The sequence below is a fragment of the Glandiceps talaboti genome, chromosome 6 (assembly GCF_964340395.1).
Source record: "Glandiceps talaboti chromosome 6, keGlaTala1.1, whole genome shotgun sequence".
NCBI lineage: Eukaryota > Metazoa > Hemichordata > Enteropneusta > Spengelidae > Glandiceps > Glandiceps talaboti.
The window spans coordinates 15,947,091-15,965,591 of record NC_135554.1 but is presented as its reverse complement, the minus strand read 5'-3'; the positions used below and the strand labels follow the sequence as shown (position 1 = coordinate 15,965,591).

The 18,501-nt window shown below is 36.4% G+C and overlaps 1 protein-coding gene across 2 annotated transcripts; it reads left to right on the top strand.

Moving 5' to 3' along the window:
* Nucleotides 1-2,850: 2,850 nt before the first annotated feature.
* Nucleotides 2,851-13,870, top strand: LOC144436265 (elongation factor 1-delta-like). 2 transcript variants are annotated; one of them, XM_078125010.1, is made up of 12 exons: nucleotides 2,851-2,924; nucleotides 3,431-3,559; nucleotides 7,334-7,408; nucleotides 8,616-8,718; nucleotides 9,165-9,250; nucleotides 9,935-10,015; nucleotides 10,469-10,535; nucleotides 10,865-10,914; nucleotides 11,597-11,612; nucleotides 12,336-12,398; nucleotides 13,186-13,301; nucleotides 13,783-13,870. In XM_078125010.1, the coding sequence occupies exons 2-12, from the start codon at nucleotides 3,446-3,448 to the stop codon at nucleotides 13,819-13,821; spliced, it is 810 nt and encodes a 269-aa protein (XP_077981136.1). In that variant the 5' UTR covers nucleotides 2,851-2,924; nucleotides 3,431-3,445; the 3' UTR covers nucleotides 13,822-13,870. The 2 variants fall into 2 exon arrangements, with proteins under 2 accessions (XP_077981136.1, XP_077981137.1); XM_078125011.1 differs by having other exon boundaries at nucleotides 2,852-2,975.
* Nucleotides 13,871-18,501: the final 4,631 nt, after the last annotated feature.

The window sequence follows — 18,501 nt, the reverse complement described above, 5'->3', positions numbered from 1 at the left end:
CTGTCCATGGCTATCAAAAGAGTGTCGAATATGTGGAGCGTAACGGTTAGATGTATGTATGTATGTATGTATGTATGTATGTATGTATGTATGTATGTATGTATGTATGTATGTATGTATGTATGTATGTATGTATGTATGTATGTATGTATGTATGTGTGTATGTATGTATGTGTGTATGTGTGTGTATGTGTGTATGTGTGTGTATGTATGTATGTATGTATGTATGTATGTATGTATGTATGTGTGTGTGTGTGTGTGTGTGTGTGTGTGTGTGGTGCGTATGGTGCGTATCAATCTAATCAAAGACTGATGTGGTAAGGGGCAACATCAAAAGTTCAATATAATACATCTAACTTAATTGCTTAAGTTAGGTCCCAGACCCCCCCACCCCCCATCTAACTTAACTGACCTAAAATTGAAAATCGTTTCAGACTCATACTGTATACTTCCACTTTCAAACAACGTACCAATATAACACTGAATTATAAATAAAATAGAAAACCATTTTAACTCAGAAAAATACTTTTATTGAAAACCAACAGAACACAACAACACTGAATTTACACGTCAAGTCACATTGATTACTAATACTGGTATGTCTGGTTTCACTTTCTTTTTTGAAATGGGAGACATTTCGTGACTGGGTGTAGGCTCATCAGCAACACTTTGATCGGATGATTTTTGTTTAACTGAAAAATACAGGGCCGGTCGGGAAAGTGTAGGAATCGCCTTTGTTAACTAGTTCGACTAAATTGATTGTACAGATAGATTTGATTCATAAAACTTGACAAGATGTTTTGCAAACAGCAGTATACCACTTCCCATTAAAGGCCATTCCAAAGATTAGATCGGATGAAGTAACCATTTTCACTGGAGTAAAGAACTATATGTAGTAACATTGCAATTCAAACTGTAAAACATTTAACAGTCTCTGCAAAACATAGTTTCAACTAGAAATTGTATTTACCAGCTCTCATGCTTTTTAGCCTTCAAGTTGTTTCTGTCGAGTCGTATATATTCGCACGTTTCCGTTGATTTTGACTGTGACATCGCACCACGACAGTGATGAACACGTTGACGCGGCGGCCACGGTTTTCACATGCATATTCCAACTATCATCTACAAACATCTAAAATCTGTATGAAATTGCTAAACTATTGCTGAATAATTATTTCAGGCGATCGAACTTTTGATTTTCACGAAGGATTGAATCAACATCAGTTGAATGATCAACTTGTTGCGAGTGTAGAAATAAATTTAACATTCGCAATACCACGCTATCTACGACAATTTAGTCCAAGTTGAGAGGTCACATCAAACATGACATCTCATCGGTAATTTCCGGATTTACATTCGTATTAGTTTCACGTTATAACTTATGGCCTAACTTAGAACCTTCGCGTAGGTGGATTTTGGCAACGTCCTCTCCACATAGTCTATTGAAATCAATTATCGTGAAGGTCCTTTAAAATTTACCACTACGATTGAACGATCGGCTCTGATCACGTACCCACTGTGACTTCGTTAACTTTCAAACATATTTTTTAACGTATTTCAAAATAGATTGTTTCGACTCGACCTCCTGGGACATGAACTCGGCTAATGACCGTCGGTCATTTTTGTATTTGGCATGCCACAACTTCGTTGCGCTTAACGCGCTTTCCTGTACACCGGCCCGGGATTTGCCCTGTTGTTTTTTGATATTTAACTTCCAAATCTTGTTCGTTAGTTTCTGAAAGTCGTTCGAAGGGCATTTATAAATTGTGTGAGGAGAACATATATGGACCAGAAAATTGTACGAACCCTTCGTGTCTCGACGACGCCAACTGATGAAATGTGCGTACGCACACTCTGGATACCCACCTCGTTCCCAAATACCTATTTTGCAGCAAATTTGAAAGCTGAACCGCGTACCGCTGATAAATCGGACCGACTGTACGCAGTGTTTTAGGTAAAAGCAGCCTTGAAATCGTACTAAATTTGCCAAGTATGGCGTTAAATCGTTTTTGAAGGTTGAGAAATTATTTTGGCCAAAACCCCCCCACCCCCAAACTAAAGCAATTAAGTTTTTTTGTAAACATCGATCTTTTGACGTCGCCCCTAAATACGGCTCGATTTCTTTATTTACTTCAATTTCCTTCGTTTATTGTCGTTTTTTCGTTTTTGTTTGTTCCGAGATAGAGTGATCGCCGACATAAAGAAATCCATCCATATTCACGACATCAGAGTACGTGAATTGGACGACATAACTGCGGTTTCCTCGATATGTATCATTCCTAAATATCAGATTTTAGTTCTAGCAAGCGGTGGTTCAAAGTATATATCAGTAAGAATACAAAATGCATCATTCACAGAAATAAGTACACCCCAAGAACATTTACACTCATTGTGTATTTCTTGTCATTGTTTACCAACACATTATAGTGAAGTTACCATACGATAAACAAACTATACAGGTTTGAAAGGTGATAACCACAGACCTGACATATTTCCTTATTTATTTCATTGATAGCAATATAGCATACACATTTTTTTTTAAATCAATATATGGACATCACCAGTCGTCCTGGGGTTTTTCTATGAAGTAAGCATATAAAAACAAAAGTTCTCTGTGATATAGTCTATGAGGGCAGGCAATTCATCGGGTCACTGCAGGTCACCAGCATATGAGCTTTGCTCACATCGACAATTTCCCAGACTCGATTTTCAAAAACAGATAATAACCAGGAGCTCATTATTGGGCCTTTACATGAATACTTCACTCCTTCATTGCAGGAAAACGTAAAAATAATGAAAATGTCGCTAGGCATTCTGGGGCTTTAAATTTCAAAGCGAGGCTGCCGGCAACACATGTGTCCCTTTTCGTTCATCGGCCATTCCAGCTGAGTCGTGTTGTTTCTACTCTCTGTCTTTCAACGCAGGTAACTGTCTATTATACATTGTGGAATTATAACATACAAGTAATTATCAAGGTAAACAATTACAAAGAACAGATATAAGCAGTTTGAATGTCAGATATATGTCATTTCGAAGAACTTATGCTGTATGTACGTTCGGATGTTCACCGGCTGGTAAAATTTCAATTTTTAGAAGCTAAGGCTAGCTGGCGACTTTTAAGAAGTTTTCATCGCCATGTAACCATTTTAAACACTTTGATTGTGAAAATCACGTATTCCTTAGTAATTCGTGGTGCCCGCTAATAACATAGACTATGATACTATGATAGACTCTATCCTAGGCTAGACTAAGTAAGGGTGTGACTGTGTATACAAAATTTACATGTAACTGTCTGATAGTCTGTGATGATCCATCTGGAAGATACTAGTAATAGTATGACGGATAGACACTGGGGAAATTTTTCATTGCAGTGATTGTATTTTCACGTGTATATTAAACGTGAATATTATACATTTTCTTTTCTTTGCAGTTTTCCAAGTCAGTCATGGCACATCCATTACTACACGAAACCATCTGGTTTGAAAAGTTTCGCTGTGCAGATGCAGAAAGAAATTACCAGGAAAAATTGGCTCAGCAGCATTCTGGGCTCGTGGTACAGGTATGTCTCAGTACATCTATCTAGTATCTAGTTCAAACACAAATTAAAGTTTTTAGAATAATAATCTAGCATGAAATTGTACAAAAGATATTGAGCGACTGACCAGCAAAACATATCTTGTTTTGAGGCTCAGAATTACGTAGTACTGGTAGTTCAGAGAACATAGACCACAAAATTGTATCGAGACACGGTTCAGTTTTCTACACTTTGTGAAAAGCGTAACCAAGTGAACAGTGTCAGCTACAATTTAAACAAAAAACAAAAAAAAACAACAACTTGTAACTGAAAGTTGACTTGGCTGAATGTGACTTCCAAGCAGATTGACAGATAAAATCTAGGTACTTGAATTAAATACAACATATTGTCTAGTGAGTTAATGATGAGTAAGTGTAACTTTCTCTCACAACTTATCACAGCCCTCTCACTGACTCTGTTAGCATTAACAAAGCATGCATCACAACTTTGATTGCGAACACTGACCTTTCATCCAGCAATGTCAGTCATATGATACCATAACAAACACTAGAGGGCGAAGTTGAAGTGAAAGGGTCCATTTGACCATCTGTGTGATTTAAATGACACTCTTGCTATCTAAGGTACTAAAAGTAATACTGAATTCATGTAATTGTGTTATACTTTGTCATTGTAAAGCACATGAATGCAAAATGGGGTTTAGTCAATATAATTATAAATTTCAGGGTTCATGCATTCATTGAAAGTCCTTGACATGCAGACTTCTCCTAGAATGTCTTTAAAAATGTAATTTATCCATCAGAGTACATTTAAATTGAAAATGACCAGTCATGAAATGATGATATTGCCATTGCTTTACAACTAAATTATCCTTAAAAAGATATCACTTCATTGATGGAGAGTTCTCAAACCACCCTTATTTGATAATACAGACTCACGGAAAATGACATGAAATCTTGTGGAAACTTTGACAAGGACTTTTATCAGTGTGTGAACCCGGATATTTACAAAGCACAAGCTTACTGTACCATACTATCAATAGAATTTTGTTTGGTGATATTTTAAGATATGTCTTTGCAATGTAAAAGTAATGGGTGAAAACTGTACACATGTATTACTCCAATAGTCTAGTATGTGAGTTTAAAGGTGATTCAAAATGCTCACATTCACTATCGCTAATTTGCTAGACGACATTTTTGTGAAATACATTCTGGTTTTAAAACTTTTAAAAAGCGTCTGCAAACACCTTAAAATGACCTTTTTTTAGTCAGTTCCCTTCGGATTTACTTCGAGAGTTTTCGGGTATTTCCGGTCCCACCTAGACCACAGGATTTTATGACGTCATAAGGAGTAATGGTTAGCACGTAGCCTATGACGAGCGTAGTCACTAGGTAAATAAAACTCAACAGCATTGTGAAAAAATACATTGGTAGTGGTTGTAATAGACATCAGTTAACAAAAAGTACACTCTACATGTCTTATTAACCAACATTTACCGATATTTACTCACACTTTCTCACCAATTGTCAGTGTCTGTGGGTATAATAATTGCTAAAATATTATCTCCCCATATTATGGCAAAATAAATCAAAACGACTAAACTAGATATACATAAACACTTGTAATGTCGGTCGCGTGTTTCAATTTATTTATCTGAATTTTTTATTATTTGCCGAGGAGAAGCATTACAATATCTTCGACATGTATGGCGTCGACAGCATATTTTAGCCCACTAATACTATACTGGACTGTACTCGCTGATGTCGCCTTTTGAACGGCGCATTTAACAACAAAGTAAACATATTTATCTCGAATAAATATACGAGCTATTAGATTACCCATATTATCAGCAATAAAATTGTAAAGAATTGAGGAAATTTCGTGAGTTTCGTGTTGTCATTTACATGACTTTAGCAACTCGTCTGGAAGAAAACTTGTATGGTTTCCCTTGTTGCGATATCACGTAATACAACGAGCCTATTTAATATTCATTAGAAGAATTTTGTAACGAATCATGGTATTCGAAGTATACAGTTTAGGAAACCAACAAATCAAATATCGCGATGTGTTCAAGATATTAAATATGATTGGACAATATTGACGTCGGCAATCAAGGTCGTGACCCCAGCACATGGTTATGAAAGAAAGCCTGCAACTAGATACTTAGCCACGTCCGGTCCAATTTCTCAGGGTTTGTTTTGAAGTTATAGACGTTATTTCTGTACGACTTGAAGAATTTTACAATATATCTAATTGATAAATATGGATTATATCAACACGTAGATAAATTCAACCCGACACAAATGTGCTCTCCCGATTCCATACGTACATACACTGCTTCAGCTTTGATCCGCGGAACTATCCTAGTATATAGTATAAGCTTACTGCCGCGGCCGCGGTTACTGCACAAAACTTGACAACACTACCCACCTACCGATATATAATAATCACCTGTAAGCTTATACAGTGATAAAAATAAACAATAATTCGAGTCCCCAACAAGTCGATGAGACCTACTTGTACTTCTTTTCAGTCCGATCCGAATGCGAGTTTCTGAGGTTTTACATGTGTCTCAGACTCGGACTAGAGTATTGCGCCCTAGACAGCCCTGGCCGAAAATAATAGACGTAAACTTGTGTTCACAAGCCAAATAGCTAGTATATTTATTCGAGATGAAATATGTTTACTTTGTTGTTAAATGCGCCGTTCAAAAGGCGACGCGAATACTATTGGGCTAAATATATGCCGTCCTCGGCGCGGGATGCCGTCAACGCATCACGACGGTATCATAATGCTTCTTCTTGTCGGCAAATAATAAAAAAATCAGATAAATAAAAGTCAATAAAGGTGAAACACACGACATTACAAGTGTTTATGTATATCTAGTCTAGCCGTTTTGATTTATTTTGCCATAATATGGGGAGATAATATTTTAGCATTTATACCCACAGACACTGACAATTAGTCAGATAGTGTGAGTAAATATCGGTAAATGTTGGCTAATAAGACATGTATACTGTAGTTTTTGTTTACTGATGTCTATTACAACCACCAGCAATGTATTTTTCACAATGCTGTTGAGTTTTATTCACCTAGTGACTACGCTCGTCATAGGCTACGTGCTAACCATTACTCCTTATGACGTCATAAAATCCCGTGGTCTAGGTGGGACCGGAAATACCCGAAAACTCTCGAAGTAAATCCGAAGGGAACTGACTGAAAAAGGGTCATTTTAAGGTGTTTGCAGACGCTTTTTAAAAGTTTTAAAACCAGACTGCATTTCACAAACATGTCGTCTAGCAAATTAGCGATAGTGAATGTGAGCATTTTGAATCACCTTTAATGTTAGTCAGACTGAGAGCTATTTGTCTTGAATTAACAGTTCGGTATAAGTGGAGAAACTACATTAGTTCATTCTGTGTGTATGTTGCATAAATTTGTACAACTTAACCTCATGATTGACTTTCTTTACCTTATTTATCTGCTTGCTACTACACATGGGTAAGGTCATCTTTGGGAATTAATATTCCGTGAGTGTTTCCCACAACAAGGTGCTACATTCCATTGTCCTGGCTTTAAATACACAAATCATGTCCTCTTTCTCCTTGCATTCCATTGATTTGGCTTATAGAAATCAATGTTTGGTTTATCCCTAAGCTTATCAGGAAGCCTGTGACAGTACAGTAGTTTATACATGTATTGATCTACTAACATAGTTCATTGTCTTCAAGTCTTTATTATCTTGTCTTATGTTTTGGTGTCTTCTTTCAATGTCTTGTTTTTTATCAATTTGCCTTGTAGGGCGCCTCGAGTAGTCTTGTGTCAGAAATAGCCAGAGCTCGAAAGAACATTCAAAACACTCTAACCAATGCTGGTGTGAGTACACCTGTCTAAGTCTTTTCCCACGTCATTTCAATATTTCACTCTAAGAATCATAATTTTATTGCATTCATTTGTGATTCATCGTTGAAAGTTTTGGATTTGGCAACCGCTATCAAAAATTCCAGTCTTGCAGTAGCTCTGCCTCCTCTCAGTTTGTCAAAGACAGCATTTCTTAATTAATATTCATTTCTTGGAAAGCCTACAAAGCCTAATCATTTCCATGAAAAAAAAGGAAATATTACAAAAGCATATCTGCATATATATGTAGTTTATGTGTGTGTATTACTTTATGTGTATTGTCTATGTTGTTGTTGTCGTCGTCTTCTTGACCTGCATGCATCTCTGCATTACAGCCCCTTTGTTGTGGTGGTGGTGGTTGGTAGTAATAAAATGTATTTTCAAAAGTCTGCATGCAATGATGCTAGTTGAGCATATCCTTAGCATGATGTCTGCTTCAGTTCTGCTGGCAGTATACAGCATATTGTTGGCATGATTTCTGCTTCTGTTCTGCTGCCAGTATATACAATTTTGTCATCTCTAATCTCTGATACTAAGATTGCGTTTTCTTTTCTTGTTGTCTCACTATGCATCTTAGTTTGTGTTGCCGTGGCAATAAATAACTTCAACATTTTTCTCTACCCTCCACTTAATATGTTAATGCAGTTATTAGTGAATGGCAGCTGACAAGTGTAATACAATCCTTAAAATCACCATCAAGCACCGATAGATTTCTGTATATTTACACAATTTTTTTTTTTGCAACTTTCATCCACATTGTAAAGTCGTGGTAGCTATAACTGGTACATCTTTTTGGATAGTGTTGTTATGACGACACACTGGTGTTGTACATCCTGGGTATAATGCTTAAATGTAGACAAATGTTTTCTCAAGTTCAAGTTCAAATTCTAGACATTATAATACAAATGTTGAAAAATGATTCAGGTACACACACTGTATAGTATTTTTCATCATGGTAATGCCATCTCATAATATAACCATGTAAACCATACATATGTTTAGATTCGAGATGTATACAACTGGATGTACAACATCAAGAGTGACATCATTACAAACACCAATATGCACCCAAAAAGTTGCCAAGTTACAGCTAATGTTTTATAAAAGAAATGACCACTGTCCACACAAAGGTAATCAGTCTTAAAAAGGTTTGCATGCATTCTTTTTTTTTAAATCTTGACAGGGTACTGGTCTGGCTGTTGGACTTGCTGTTGAAAACAACATGGTTGGAGAGCTGAAATCTAGGTTGTCTGCTGTTGAACAGGAAAACAAAGACTTGAAGCTAGGTTAGTGTACATTAATCTATCTTAGTACCCACTTGTGACATATTTAAGAAAAGTGTCCTGTTGGGGGTCATATCAGGTTAGGAAAAATGAGGACTAAACATTTCATGGATTTCAGTCAGGTAGCAGTATACACCCAAGTCATGAAGATGCATGTAGAAGAACTTCATGAGTTCTGAAAGATTTTGAAATTGGAATGATGGATTTCAAGTTCATTTCTTGATCATTTACATCAGTGAAATCATGTAGCGTTATAAATGCTACCATTAGACTAAAGTATCTTTTGGAAATCACAGACATGTTGAAATAATGTCCATGCTACTGGTATTATTTTGGTTTCACAACTCTTCATCAAATATTATGTTTATAGTGCTCCAGTCAGCACAAAGCCCACGTTGAAAGCATTCATAAAATTATAGTTCTAATTTCATTTTAAATGTCTTCCGTAGTTACACAGAATCTTCAAAATGCACTAACGAAGTTGCAAAGCAGAGTATCAACACTTGAAAAATCTGGTACACCTGCACCACCACCAGTAAGTACTCGTAGTTCTATGCTAAAATCTTTTTACTGTACAACAAACCCTTTCTTTTCTTCAGAGAACAACTTTACTAGGCTATCAGAGTCAGGGTTTCATTGGGTCATTGTAGCTGAGCTTATGCTTGGTAGGGTTTTTGGTGGTGGAGCTGTTAGCTCATACATCTCTTGGCTTTGCAGTCAGGGTTCAAACCCGCCAAGTGTTGGCTAGGTTTGATTCAAAATTAACCAGGTCTGTATGTAAGAAGGGTGATGCTCAGTTTGATACTACCGAACAATGCTGGTTTTCCCCAGATACTCCAGTTTCCTCCTGCTTCTTCAACACTAGGGTGCTATTTCGTGGCAACTATTCTACAAATTTGCAAATTTATTTGGACAAATAAAGATTATTAGTAGTATTATGCTTTACTGATTTTCAGGTGTGTGAGTGAAATGTTCATTACATAATACGTATTAACAGAGTAACAAGTTGGCTCTCAGAAGAACACCGATATACACCAACTTTTAGCAGTTCTCAGAGTGAAAACACAACCTCTGTCTAACTTAATTAACACAAACTTCACACAACATAGCAAGATTATAAGATGCCGTTGAATATCCAAACTGAGACTGTTCAAATAAAAACAGTAATTTCTTTTTCAACCATATCTCAACCATTCATATTGATTCATTTTGTCTTCAGAAAGTTGAAGAGGAAGATGATGATGAGGATGAGGATGATGATGATGATGATGATATTGATCTGTTTGGAGATGATGAGGAGGCAAGTATAGAAAATAACATTGACTGTCAAACTTCTGATGTTTATAAAATATGAAACACCCACAACTTTTCATCACAGAAAGTTGATTCATAGAAGTACATTTTAGTGTCCAATTTACTTGACATACCGCCAGGTAAACTATCAGTGAATCTATTGTGCTTCCAAAGTTTGAAAGGTATTTTAATAATTTTATGATTTTTCTCGAGTGTTTAATCAAAGTTCAGTGACCATTTTGAAATGAAATGTACAAAAATGTAGGTCAAATGAATGAGTGCCCTCTGCATCCACCCCCCACCAACCCCAACTACTCATTTGAAATCAATCGTATTCAACAATATCTGATATATTTGATGTTATAAGTGAAGTGTTATGAAAGAGATTGATATTTGCATGTTTTGTAATGTGTTGTATTTCACTTCCAGCATAAATAAATCAGTAGTTTGTATTTGACAGGCCGATGCAGCAGCAGAAAAATTAAAACAAGAGAGATTGCAGGCGTATGCAGAGAAGAAAGCCAAAAGTAAGTATGTACAGTAACTGTGTGTAACTGATAGGAGACCTGCTGTAATGTGGCTTATTGGTTTTGATAAGGTTCAGACACCATTACGAGAAGTGAAGTGTGTGTGTGTGTGTGTGTGTGTGTGTGCGTGCGTGTGCGTGTGGGAAAAGAGAGTGTGCATGCATTCATGTGTCAGTGTACATTAGTATGTATGTGTAAATGTGTTTTCATATTTGACCTTTTTCAGCACAACTCTGAAAGTTCTCTCACCAGTTTATAAGATAATAATCACCAATGAATACTTGCCTATTTTATCGACCAGATTTTAATTATTTTTTTCTTTCTCACAGAGGGTCCAGGTCCAGTTGCAAAATCTAGTCTTGTCCTTGATGTAAAACCTGTAAGTTGATTAGTTACACTGCCCCCCCCCCCCAGCACCAGTATTGTTTGTTTTGTAGCACCAATATTACCCAATTTGGCATTGTGTGTAAATATGAAACTTGTCAAATAGTTTATGTTCAAATGCAGTGTATTGTGTGACTGGCTATTAGGACTGTCTATCCATATAATAGTGTGTGCTATCTAAGAGTTAGGGGGGGGGGGGGGCACACTGAGGTGTAACAATTTTGGGGTAATTTTTGCTGCACATTTAAAACCTACTGGCAGTATTCTACTTACTGAAGCATACTTGACCAATACTCCTTGCCCTCAAACCTGGTATAACAGTACAAGTTATAAACAATACAATTATGTAATTTATTATATGAACAAAAATGTGTAGAAAATCCCTACAAAGCAATTAACTATTGTAATAATGCCAGAAGACAATTGTAATGTCATAGGGCATGCAGTGACATTAACATAACTCTAGCATAGTTTAATTAAGGTTTTATGTATCAAAGTAATTTCACTTGAGTGAAAAGTTTATAAACTCAGATTACGCGACTTAAATTACAAGTTACAATTATTATTTCTTACCAGGCAGCACAATGAATCCTGTAATTCACTTATTTTATAATCATGAATATTTTCTGCATTTTTCTCTCCTCTCCCATTCTCCACTGTCCTGCTTCCAATAACAGTGGGATGATGAAACAGGTAAGACAAGATCTACTTTACAAGTCCAACTTTTATAGGTCATTTGTTTTGTGCAAACTGTGATGAAAATTGGGCAAAATAATGGCAGTTTTGAACATACCAATAATGTGAACTCACAGTGTCATGACACAGCAACTGAGAAATAAATCTCCCAATTTGTTCAAATGTGTACAACTTTGTGTGTGGTGTTTTGATTCCAGTAGTTTCAATTATAATTCTTACAAGGGCTTGGATATACCCCAACTTACCTTGTCAGTTTATGAAACGTTCTACAGTTTTTTTTGTACAGGGAATAAAAATAGTCAGTCTAAAATTAAAAAACTTAGAAAACAGGAAAGAGTCAATCAGACAAAGAGTATAAGCACAGAGTACAGATGAATTCACACCAAAACAAAAGTTGTTTTTAAAACGACATAATAACTGAAGAGAAAATGACAAAAAGTGTAAGAAGTAAATAAGGTGTAATTCCTTTAATGAAGTTGGAGTATTTGTGCATTGTTTTCGTAAGTTTCATTTATCTCCAGAGTAAAAGTAAACAAATACCAATAACTGTAAAGACACTTTCACCACCGATTCTTGCTATTGCAGGAACACACAAGTATGGATACACTTTATATGTATATATTTGTAAATGAATTCAAAAAAGGTTGTAATGTTAATTTCTTTGTTGTACATCATAGCTGTAACATGCAATCATGAATGTTTCTTTCATCCATTGGGCAGATATGAAGGAAATTGAAAAATTGGTTAGAGATATTTCAACAGATGGTCTTGTTTGGGGAGCATGTAAGTATTGGACATTATTTTGTTATCTCATTAATTCAGTGATTTGAAACAGAGAGCTGGATTAAGATCACCGGGATGAGTGTAGAGAAAACATGGCTTTATACTTCCAAGGCCATGTCTCAATTCCCTGGGTCTTCACATTACTGTTATTTTATCAGTAGAGACGTGGCCATTCTTCTATTCTAGACACTGCTGTATTATGCACACAGGATTACAATTGATTTGTTGTGTAAAGGTCATATCTAAGTACCCATCATTAGGTTGGAAACTGCATGTAGACAGAAAAATGGTTCAAATCTTGTCAATAAACTTAAGGGCACAAATCACAGCTGTAAGGATAAGAACTTGGCCACTGTGGCTGGTGTTAGGTGAAGCAGTTCATAAGGTTCAAATTGATATCAAAACTATGAAAACACTTAAATTTATTGACTGTTTGATAATTACAATCTGATTAAGAAACATGTATGCTTTAGGATCAGTTGAACCCATCATAGCATTTGGTTAGTATGATTAGGATTCACAATTCATATTTTGAAATGTTTGTATAAAGTTAATTTGAATCTGTACATTACATAGCATAGCTGTCGAGAATGTGATACGTTGTATCACGCCACCCTTAGTGGTCTTGATCTTTCCTGTTTGCTGGTGTATGAGAGCAACCCATCACAGCATACCTTACCGACTAATAGCTATCATGATATATAATCCAATTTTGTACATGTGTTCACACTTTAGCAAACACTAGATACAAGTCTGAACTCGTATCTCTTGCTTTCTTCCTTATCAGCAAAATTGGTTCCAGTTGGTTATGGCATTAAGAAGTTACAAATTGGATGTGTTATTGAAGACGATAAAGTGGGAACAGACTTCCTAGAAGAAGAAATCACAAAACATGAAGATCTTGTAAGTAGAATGGTTTCCCCCATCATGTAGAAAATCAAAACATGTACATCCATGAAGTGAAGGGCGCCCTCTATCATTACATTTCAGCAAAGATGATAAACTACCATACAATGCTGCACTTATGTTGCCATAGATATGAGAATATCTTGTAAACATTTATATTAGCATGAAGATCTTGGAACTAGGAATGGTTGGTTTCCCATATTGTACTGCCATGAAGTAAATGGCGCCCTCTATCACATTTCAGCAACAATGATAAACCCTTGTCATGCTGATGAGGATTTTGTCAACTTTTTGTCAATATCAAGTATTATAACTTTTTGTCAATATCAATGAGGCTATAACTTTATCAGGTTACTCAACAAATGAAATGATTTCATAATTAATGTACATAATTAATATAAAATTCTTATAACAAGTGTTATTCGTAGTGAATAGTAATCTTGGTGTCAGTTTCATCTTTCATTTTGTTTCCTTACAGGTACAAAGTATGGATGTGGCTGCATTCAATAAAATCTAGACAAGACACAACAGGACATCTAAAACCAGCAAGATAAATGTACACTGATTATACATACTGGTTCATGTGGGGGGGAAGGTCACCAATAGATTTAGAATATATTCAACATTGAAATGAAATTCCACCAGGATTCGTACGAATAAAATTGTCAACATGTGTAGAATGCAATGTAAGTTTCATGATGGAAGATGAGGAAAAGGGAAATTTGTTTGTATGTTGTTGAGAAATACAAGCAAATTATAATACATACTTTTCAAAAGATATGAGGTTCTTTCACAGCATATTGTCTTCCTATGTCAAAGGTGAAGAGAAACCAAGAGTCCTTGCTATAGTCTTCCTTACAACAATGGAATGACACTCCTTCTTCAACTTCAGTTTAAGTATAGTCATAACTTTGACAAAGATCTAACAAAAAACAGATATTTAATGATTTGAAATTCACCTACACATCACTTTGGACAGAATACAATTTAAGTATTAGACCTCATAAATGTGATTTCCCAACCAATGACCAGAATGTATAATTATATAAAACCAGGTAATAGCTTTTTCTGCATTCTGATCCTACCAGCAGTTGTAAGTTTACATCAGTATATGATCTTTTGATGTAATAAATGTATTCAACAATTGCAATTTGGTTGTCGTTGTTGTTGTGTACTTGTTACCCATCCCCCTCACGTAGTTGAATTGATCTTATGATTACTATTCCAACATTTACACCTTTTTGTTACTTGAACATTGTATGTATTTCATTGAATACAAACATGCAAAGCCATACTATGCTATAGAGGACTTTCTGCACCACGGTTATTACATGCTTTCATATAGACATGAAGTCTTGACAGGATACTTGCTGAGTGGTTGAAGGTCTATGGGTAATCGGAGAGAAAAACTAGTACCTCATCAAAGATTTTGACTTTTCATGATATTATATTTTGGCAAAAGTAGAGTAAAAATCATGAAAACGTTTTCCATAAATATTCACTTGACATAAAAATATTGCAGTCTGAATATATATGTCCTCCAGTCAGACAGATCACATCTTATTATGCTCAAGTGTGCATATTGGGGTGACAGTTTGCATTGTATATTGACCACAAATGTTCAGCTTGGTAGATTAAATGATTTACGTAGGTTTTAATGCACAATCAGTTCAAGAGGGTTTTCAAGCATTGATCTTTCTATCTGTCCTAATCGACGACCGTCATCAGAATGACATTCCATAGCTGCAGCTTACCACTAGGTGACGGTATAATCAGTGTCGGTGTCCTGCGTCTGTGTTGATCTTGGGCATCTGATGTTGATAGCCTCCTTGATCTTTCTTGGGAAATCATGTTTGGATTCCTAGTCGATGTTATGATTGTAGTTACAGGAGTGTTCAGCTAAAGCCGATGCTGCACTTGTCCAGCATAGATTTGCAATGTGCCTCGATCCTGGTTTTCAATTTTCAAAAAAACTTCGAACTGCATGTATATAACCTATGTAAATCAGTATACATATATGTATATTTGCAAATCAAAGAATTTTCCAGGCTTTAGGGAGCCGTCATTATTTACGATGGGGTGTCAGAGGAATTGGGGGGTCACTTGAAAATTGGAGTGGGGGGGGGGGGGCTGGCTAGCGAAAAATGAGGGAAAGGTGTGGGGGGGGGGGCTACACAAAAATCTGTTTCAAAACATTAAAGCTTTTGGTTTTACTAAATATTTGTTTTTGTACTACGTGTACAATGTGGAGTTGTGTGTAAAGTAGAAACTAAATTATATAACAATATCTTAAAATAAATATGTGAGTAATATATAACTACTTGTATAAATTCTGAAAGCAAACTTTGAATCAATTAGTTGTCTGGTTGTCACCCAGTTTGTAAATATGTACTGAAGTCATTATAATTTGACAGGTGTCACTGTTACACTAGCTTGTCATCACTAGTTTGTTTCAGCTTAGAAGTGTCTCTGCGTTGTATTAATTATTTCACTCTTTGGATAATTGACTACTAAAAGCAAAGCTATGCATTGATGCAATACCTGTGAGCAGACAGATGACCATTCCAACAAACTTTGGGTAATTTGGCTTACTTTAATATCACACATTATATTGTGATGGTTACCCTTACTCTCACAAGACTTGCCTTGTTTCTGGTGAGTCTAAATTATCTAAATTACAAAGAAGTGAGACAAGGGTTGTAACTGTTGCTTATCTGTCTTATCTGTGGCAAAACTTTATCAGCACACTATTATTTTTCTTTTAATTAAAACAAACAAATAAAATATAAACTTTGTCATATATTTGTGTAAAATACTGATATAATTATGTGTAAATGTAAGAAATTCCTTCTGCAAAAACTGTTTTTCCAATAAAATTTGGTGGTGTCAGAAATTATGTACATATTACATTTACTGTATACTGTAAAACAACTGCTACTTGTACAGATCATAAAGCATTCATTACCCTGAAAACTTCGAAAGAAACCTTCAACCCTGCATGCAGTCAATAACATCAGCCAAACACTTAAAAACAATTACATCTAAAAAATCACATATTGGTAATATCCACATCAAGTTATCATTATGATTGGTACAGTTGACAATGCAAAGCTTTCAAAAACAAAATATTGTGTTGAAAGTGGGCCAGATGACAGTGATGAAGATGATGTTGTAATGAGAGACCTTGACAGTGAGAGTGAGGAAAGTGACTGTGACAGTCAGACTGAATCAATTGTTGTGACAAGGGGGGGGGGGGGTTAGAAGAGCTGGCTCATGGCGGTATGCTCTTAATAAGTATTCTTACTGAAATGAAGTTGATTTGTAAGTACCCCAATAATCATTAATAATACAATTGTAGCAATATAAATAATATAATTTCCTCTCTTTAATACCTACCACTTCATGTATAAGCCTTATAATGGAAATGGGGGGGGGGGGGGGGTCATCCCAATTTCTAAAGTCAGGTGGGGGGGGGGTTATTGATTTTTCCCTGCAGGATGGGGGGGGGGGGCAGTTGAATTCCCACTTCTCATCAACCAATTCCTCCGCCCCCCCCCCCCCCAACCGTAAATAATGACGGCTCCCTTATATCTAATACATTTTGCTAGGAAGGGCAGAAAACGGCGAAAAGATTATAAGAACACTCATTTAGATTACGTGTCCATTATTGTTCAAAATTGTGAAGACTTCAAATCAGTGTCTGTAATAGATAACCACCAAAACCGAGGTGTTTCTGGAATCGAATCGCCGAGGTCGAAGACCGAGGCAATTCGATTCCAGAAACGCCGAGGGTGCGGTGGTTATCTGACTTAAATCACACGTTCACAAACCATATGACGGTTAACGAACTATACTCCCCATCACTCTTGAGCATAGCTAAACACGGAATGGTCGCTACCGCTAGGTTCTCCAGAACCAACCTCTCACTCTTCTTTTGTTTGAAATCACCTGGCAAAATGATAGCGATTTGCATAACAGCGTGCATGTATCATCTGGCGAAAGCGCAATGTTTTCGAAGCCCTAACCCTTCGATCGCCCGGATGGTGCGTTTTATCTCTACCCACTAAAGAAACCAACGCAAGATGTGTGGTTTTCTTCGAGAATCATGGGTCATAACCAACTCAACTCTGTTGTCGGCACACTATGTACCAAAGCAGGATTCGATGGATTCAGGTCTAACCATTCACTGCGTGCTACAGCTGCAACTCGTCTCTATGAAAGTGGTGTTGATGTTGATGAACAACTCATTCAGGAAAAAACTGGCCATAAAAGTCTCGCCGTCAGGAATTACAAAAGAACTGCTGATGCTCAAAAGGAAGAGATAAGTGATATAGTTCAAGGTAAATGTTGGCCGGAATTTTTCATAAGTTTCTCTAGAATAGTACAATGCAGGTTCTGATCAGCGTGTACTATTGCAATTTAAATGTGCGAAATCGTCTACATAAATGATATCACTTGTACTTGAGACATACTTGTTACAAATTGTCATCTGACTACCAATGTTATTAGCTGAATGAATACTTATAATAGTAGCCATTAAATATAATGATGCACATTCTCAATCTTTTTGCACTGTGTAATTTACAGGGGCACGTTGCCAGATGACCCTGGGAAAGAAGCTAAAGACTGATACGTGTAGCCACACTGGTGAGAATTTGAAAGTATCGAGTACCGATCACGATGGTATACAATATCCTGGTATCAATATCCACATCAACATACCCACATAAATAATTTGCGAATGTACTTTGAATAAACGACAGTTGGTTGAATAATTTAAATGCGATGCACCTGTATTTGTCTGACTTGTTCTTTTCGCACACATTTCGCACACATGGTGTTGTAAGAACCACCGGTGGTTCTGCCAGAATCGCCTCTTTCCTGGCGATTCTTGAGAATAAACACTGCAAACAATAATACGATGACGTCATAAGTGTAGTTTAAATGTGCACAATGCCTTGTACACCATAGAAACCGACATAAACTACTCACAGAAGTTCGATGAACTTCGACCACTTTAATAGAACTAGTCGTCATGTCGTCCAGGGATAATTCCAGGGGCAGGGTGTACGTCTACGTCTGCGCATAAGTACTTCCAAATATTCGAGGGATCAGCAAACACAATCGGTCAGTTGAGGACAGACCGTACTGGTAAAGGTAAGCTATATAATAGTGACGCCCGGGCTGTACGTTAACG

What these genes read in the sequence shown, in the direction of transcription:
- LOC144436265 (XM_078125010.1), top strand. Translation starts at nt 3,446, where the DNA reads ATGGCACATCCATTACTACACGAAACCATCTGGTTTGAAAAGTTTCGC. An exon ending in ACACTCTAACCAATGCTGGT is followed by an intron (nt 7,409 to 8,615) that starts GTGAGTACACCT and finishes AAATCTTGACAG; the next exon opens with GGTACTGGTCTGGCTGTTGG. An exon ending in TGCAGAGAAGAAAGCCAAAA is followed by an intron (nt 10,536 to 10,864) that starts GTAAGTATGTAC and finishes TCTTTCTCACAG; the next exon opens with AGGGTCCAGGTCCAGTTGCA.